At 41.4% G+C, this 6,431-nt stretch overlaps 1 protein-coding gene across 1 annotated transcript in view; it reads right to left on the reverse strand.

The window, feature by feature from the left end:
• LOC118340317 (estrogen-related receptor gamma-like) overlaps positions 1-6,431 on the reverse strand; it is a 20,473-nt gene that overhangs the window by 4,799 nt on the left and 9,243 nt on the right. Inside the window, exons 5-6 of the mRNA XM_035678213.1 lie at positions 3,189-3,299; positions 2,672-2,854 (exon numbers count right to left, since the gene is read on the reverse strand). Coding sequence (XP_035534106.1) covers positions 2,672-2,854; positions 3,189-3,299 — 294 coding nt within the window. The remainder of the gene's footprint in view (positions 1-2,671; positions 2,855-3,188; positions 3,300-6,431) is intronic.

A 6,431-nucleotide genomic window follows, 5' to 3' on the forward strand; every position in this document is an offset into this window, starting at 1 on the left:
TGCCTGCAACAATCACAAAAAAACGCCGCATTTTTCTGGAGGGACTGATATGAAGCTACGTCAGTAGCCAGTTAGCTTAGCTTAGCATAAAGACTGAAAACAGGGCTCCGTCCACAAGTAACAAATCAACCAACCAGCACGTCCAAATCAGACATTGTATTATTATTATGTATTATTTTTATTTTCTTTTGCTGTTTCCAATCTTTTGCTAAGCTAAGCTAACTAGTTTTTTTCAAAAATCTAATGCATTAGCTATTATATTGGATAAATAATTAGTTTTTATCTTTAAATTTAAGACTTATACATTAAATGACACTAATGAACAGCAACAAGCTGCCTGCTACTAAAAATCCTCCTTCTTTTTAAGAAGACTGTGTATCTGATGAAGAGCATCTTTTTTGCATTTAATTTTGTTTTTGTGGCATTTCAAAACTTTAAGTAAAATTTGCTTGACAGTTGGATGAATACATGGCTCCCTGTGTCTCTCTCCCCCCCTCAGGTGGGTATCTGCTGCCTCTCACCGCTGCCCTGCTCTCCCAGCCAAACCCTCCACTGGCAAAGCCTACAAATACACCCATCAGTTGGACTCCGTCTGTCTTGTGCGCTGACAGTAAAGAGCCGACAACAGGGGAAAGGGGGCAGACAGCAACAGCCCGGGGGTGGGGGTGACAGGGGGGGTGATGCTCCTCTTCCATTTCTAACAGAACAATGGAAATGCTGATGAGGGACATCAAACACCGAAACACACCTCAAATGGTTGCTTCATGTCCATTGCATAGGAAGAAATACGAGGACAAATATAGTTGAGATACAAGAACACACACACACACACACACACCTGCTTTGTTTGTTTTGTAAGCATTTCAGAGACAAGACATCAACAAAAAACCCAGGTGTTTCCCTAGTGATGTTTTGGGTGTGGATAACCACGGCTGATAAAGCAGTCAGGGATTCAGTTAGAGGAAAACAGACGATAAGAGAAATTGAGAGAGACGATAATACCTCCATACTGGTTGCTGGAGCCCGCATCTAATTCTAGGCTGTATTACGGTATTGGGTGATTAATTGTTTACCTCCTTAATATCCAGCTTTCCTCTTTTATTTCCCTCTTAAGTATAGCTTTATGGTGCAAAAAAATTATCCTATTCCACTGTGTCTGGCTGTATCATGTATGGCTGTATGTGTATACTGTATAAACCAACTCTTCACTTTATAATGTTCACAATGGCTTCCTATGGCTGCACGATTTCCGAAATGGAAAGGTCCTAGATGTCTTGTGCATCATTTTATACACATTTCCCCAAAAATTCAGCTTGAAATATGTGCGATAGGAGCATTAGGGTCTGCACTTGAATTTAAAACACATTTCTGAGGATTGCAGTGACTGACCCTATGGTGCCCAACAGCCCAAAATTAAACTGTATTCAATTCACAATAATGTAAATCTGAGAAGAGCAGCAAAACTGGAGCCGGATGCACCAAATATTTGGTATTTTCACTTGACTAAAGGTCTAAAGGATGAATCAAAATGGGTGTTTTTTTTAATTAAAACAATTACTTTATGAATCAATACTTGTTTAAAAGACATTCAACAGGCAGTAATTTTGACAATCAAATAATTACACATTAATTTTTGCCAAAAATCTCTTGTTCCATTTTTTTAAAAAGTGATAATTTGTTGCTTAATTCTGTTTTACATCATTACAAACTGATTATTTCTGTGTTTTGGATGGTTGGTTGAATACAATAAGCAATTCAAAGACATTAACTAGTGCCTTTTTTAGATTGTAGTGGCAATTTTCCACTATTTTCTGATATTTTATAGATTAATTTAATAATCCGGAAAAGAATCTCAATCAATTGTCAAGTATTTTTTTATCATTTGGGTAATTGACTAATAGTTTCGGCACTAATACTGACATACAGTACATATAAATAAAGTACCAGTATTCATTCATTCATTCAGCATATATTTGACTTTTTCTACAAACTGTAGATTTAGAAGAAATTAGTTTGTATATTCAGAGAAGCTCACAACCGGGGGTGGCCCAAAACACACGCCCCGAAGTGTGAAAAATAAGTGCTGTTTTTCATTTGCAAGTGTTGTAAAGGTCTCCAAAGCCGAGCATCAAACGCAGACCTGCAAACCTCTGTTGCCACCGCATACAATTACAACCGTCAACATAGCTGCATACCAGAGTTTTAATCCCACTAATCTGTCAGAATGTACTTCCCCTCTCCTTTCCACCCTCTCATCCAAAGGAAAAAGAAAAAAAAAACTCTGGACATCCCTTCTGCTGTTCCTGTGTCAAAGGAGAAGATAAGTGTGTGAAGGATTTATGTAATTCAGAAGCGGCTCTAGCCCAGGAAATGAATTAAAACTTCCAGGTAGCCACTGGTCATCTGGTTGATATTTTAGGAACACACATTAGTCAGAAAGCGCATGGCACACACACACACACACGCACACACAGAGGATGACTGACAGATAACACACAGGCACGCCAACATGCCCTCTCTCCTCTGGGTATCCAGTGAGTGTCTTGGCAACCACAAGTCACAACAATCTCCTCCTCTGATCTGATTATAGACTTAATGTGGGCTAATGTGTGCGGTGGATTGTGTGAGCAAACAACTGACTGGCCGGAGGGGGTTTCATCCTGAATCGTACCTGGGATGTGTTTGGCCCAGCCGATGTTGACCACCAGCTCCCTGTCAGCCAGGTCGCACAGCGTGGTCAGAGCCTTGATGTCGCTCTCAGGTACAGTGGGGTCCGGCATGGCAAAGATGCCCTCCGGCTCGGCCACCAGCAGCAGAGACACCACCTTGTTTTCTAACCCACCGCCAACAGTGACTGAGAGAGGGTGGAGAGAGTAAAATTTGATTTTTATTATGAGAAACACCTTTATTTAATCAGAACAAGTAACACAACAACGAGAAGGACAGCAACAAGGTTCATTACAACTATTTAAAGCAACCCACTTCAAAAAAACTACCGTTGCAATAGCAATTAGCAAATATTAGTTATAAAAATGATTCAATACTATGACAGACAACGTCACAGAAAGCATGAATTGACTGTATAATAAAGGAAGCCATTAACATAGACTCACTGCTGAGCCACTATGTCCTTCAGTCGTGTTTATAGCGCACTGTATTTACCGTAAGCTTTTGTTTGTTACACTCACAGGTTCTTTTCTGAGGCAAGGCACTCTGTGGGTGCAGATAGGGGCTGTTCTCAGCATCTATTCTCCTCTTGTACTTCTGTCTGCCGCCTCGAACCCGGTCCAGGCGCACACCTACAGAAACGCAAACACAGGACATTAATCATGCATTTAACGTAAACAGATCACACTCTAATCATATCACAGGGTGAAGTGTCAAAAGCTAACATTCACTCACGCACTTTGCATTGTGTGAAAAACAATCAGTATTTCAAATACTACTGAAAATATGTTTGATTTAATGCTTAAAACAGGCGTCTACATTGTGAGATTATCATATTTAAAGCCCCTACAAGGAACTTTCATTTTCGTGTTGATATCTGGCGGGCCCCTGTGGGACAAAAGTGGTAATGTTTCCATGCCTTGTTTCATTAATTCTCAGCGGAATCCAACTTGCATACGACCCAGTTGACAGGCATTAAGAACATTTAACAGAAATAGGTTAGTATCCTCGCTGATGGTGATGTTTTTTATGGAGGTCATATAGAGACATTATTAAATTGAGTAGTTAAAAACTCCCTCACTCAAAAGTTTAACTTCAATAATAACATTCATTTGTTTGGAGGTTCTGTGGATTTTGGGAACAAAGTAATCAGAAATGAATCAGCGTAGGTGAACAGATGACTATTTATAATGCAAGGACTGTAATTCATCATATTTCATTAGCACTGATGAAACGAGTAATGTCTGCACAGTGACTCCAAACAACACACTTGGATCCCAATTGGATCTTCAGTCGGTGTGCAGATGTTGCTGTTTTTTTAATCAGTAGATGTATCTGACTACAAATGAAACAGTTATCAGGAAGAGACTTCATGTTGAGCCCAGTCACCCATCAGGATTTTGCCCAGTCATTTGGTCATATTTCCTAACCATCCCAAGGAGACTAAACTGGACATGTCTAATGCCAGCACAGCAGCATGCATCCTGAAACATGACACCAAACACCTTCAGCCCAGCCGATGACAACTGTTCATCTTAACAAGCATTGTGGTAACCTTGTCACCATGCCGGTGGGGGATTTAAGTGTGTGTGTGTGTGTGCGCGCAGGGGACACACACATACTGAGAGTCACCAAGTGCATCTCTAAAGAAAATGTGTGTGTGTGAACGTGACTCAGGAAGACTTTAGTAGTGGTGTTGGGTTACCTGATCAACACAGTGTAAACGGCCATAGAGGCCATGAATAGATCTATAATGGCACTCACATCTGAAAGAGACACTCTGAGGGTATTATTTGCCCACTTGACACCTCATGCTGATACTCCATCCCTTTGAGCCTGCTGGCTCCTGTACTTATTCTTACTTATGCATATATTTGTGGAGAGCATATTCACATTAAAATGTCCTATTAATGTATTGTAGAGTTATATCAGTTTATGGAAATGGTTTTAGTTTTAGCATCACTCTTCCAAAAGACTATTATGAAATATCATGCTAGGTGCTAAAAGTGATGGAATTAAAACTCAGATGTCAACAAATCAATGCCTATGACAACTAAGCAAACTGGTGATGAAGATGGTGGAGAGCTCTGGAAAATGCAAGTGGACCTTGAGTTAGGATTGTTCTGTCAAAATAAATAGTTTGAATCCTACTTAATTTAACTTATAGGTAGGAAACAAATAATGACATCAAACCCATGTTTAACCAACCATCAGAGTCCAGTCCAGAATACTTCGGTCTTTAAAAATTCGTACACTTATCAAGTTTATCGATTTTAGATCATATGGTCGTATGTTGGACATTGGGTCCAACAATGGTAAGATTGGGGCTAAGAGGAGGAAGTGAGGAGCTTGTACTCAAGTAGATGAACGTGGTATTAAAGTGGAGATTGGTCAAGTAAACTCGATGCCCCCTGACCCTCTGGTGATGTCGTGACGGTCAAATAGTAAGTGTGGATTATCCTGGGCACTTGGCAGGTGCCACTCTGCGTGTGTGAGATGAGGGAGGAGGGTGCTTACGCATTGTCATCAGATTTAACACAAACTGTCCGCAAACACTGTATTAAATCAAACTACTTTGGTTGTTGAATATGTAGTACAAGTGTGTTTTATACGGGTGTATTTGTGTGTGTGTTTGCGCTCAGATCTGACAGTCATTCAAACACACACATCTGAGCTAAGTGTAACTCTTCACAGTGGAATGTGCTGACAACCAAAAGGCCAAGAATAGCTTTGGTGGATAACAGAACAGACACGCACCTCCTCCCTGTTCTTTTGTATAGCCCATCAGAGTTCGATAAACACGGACTACTCAGACATTGATCTATTTTTTGCCACTTTCATCACTTAGCTTTCTTTTCTAGGGTGTCTGGAGCTTCACACGAGAGGCTTTACAGGTTCCCAAAATGCACACAGTACAGCGAGATCAGGAACACGGACATCCAGCCGCTGATCCAGACTGATCCAGGTTACTGTGTTCTAATGGCAGCGCTCCCCCCTCACCTCCATCCCTACTGCTGCCACCACCGGCATGTGTTCAGTATAAACAATCCCACGCTTCTCAGATATTGTGACAAATGTACACATGGCTGCTCCCGACGTCACTGTGACGTTGAATTCCCTGCACGCTACTTCTCGTTAACAAACGAAAAGGATTTGGAAAGTTGGCAGCATAACGCACATAGTTCCTCTGTTCTGTTCTGGTGCTTTTCTCAGAATACAGATTAACACAGCATGATTAACACACCTGAGACCAAATAACTTCAGCCAGCAGGAAGTGGGGATGAGACAAGAAGAGACAAAGACGGAGAGAGGAAGGTCCTTTACAGAAGTACTGCTGCACCACTGACCACATTTCTTTGGAACATAAACCATTAAAATACAGAATCCCACAACTGCACCTATGATAAACAAAATATTGCTCACATTTTGTTAACATACATATCTTTACTGCCCTTAGAAGCGACAGCAACTGTAGAATTGAGCACTAAACAGGGCTTAATCAAATCCTGCCCGGGGTCTATATGTCTTTTAGCTGTGTATTTAATACGGCTCTGACTCTCCCCATTAAACCTCACAGCTCCTCTGTCTCAGCCTTTACTGCGGCCTCTCCGGGGAAGAGGGGCATTACGAGACACGGTGAAGCGCGTTACGAGGGCGCTTACGACGGGAGTTACGAGGGGCAGTTCGCATTTCACGGAGGTCCAGGAATCCCACAAGGCATCTGGAGGAATTTACGAGGGGGGAGGGAAAGCAAAGGGGGTGGC

The sequence above is a fragment of the Morone saxatilis genome, unplaced genomic scaffold, assembly GCF_004916995.1.
Source record: "Morone saxatilis isolate NCDOM2014 unplaced genomic scaffold, NCSU_SB_2.0 Contig7, whole genome shotgun sequence".
NCBI lineage: Eukaryota > Metazoa > Chordata > Actinopteri > Moronidae > Morone > Morone saxatilis.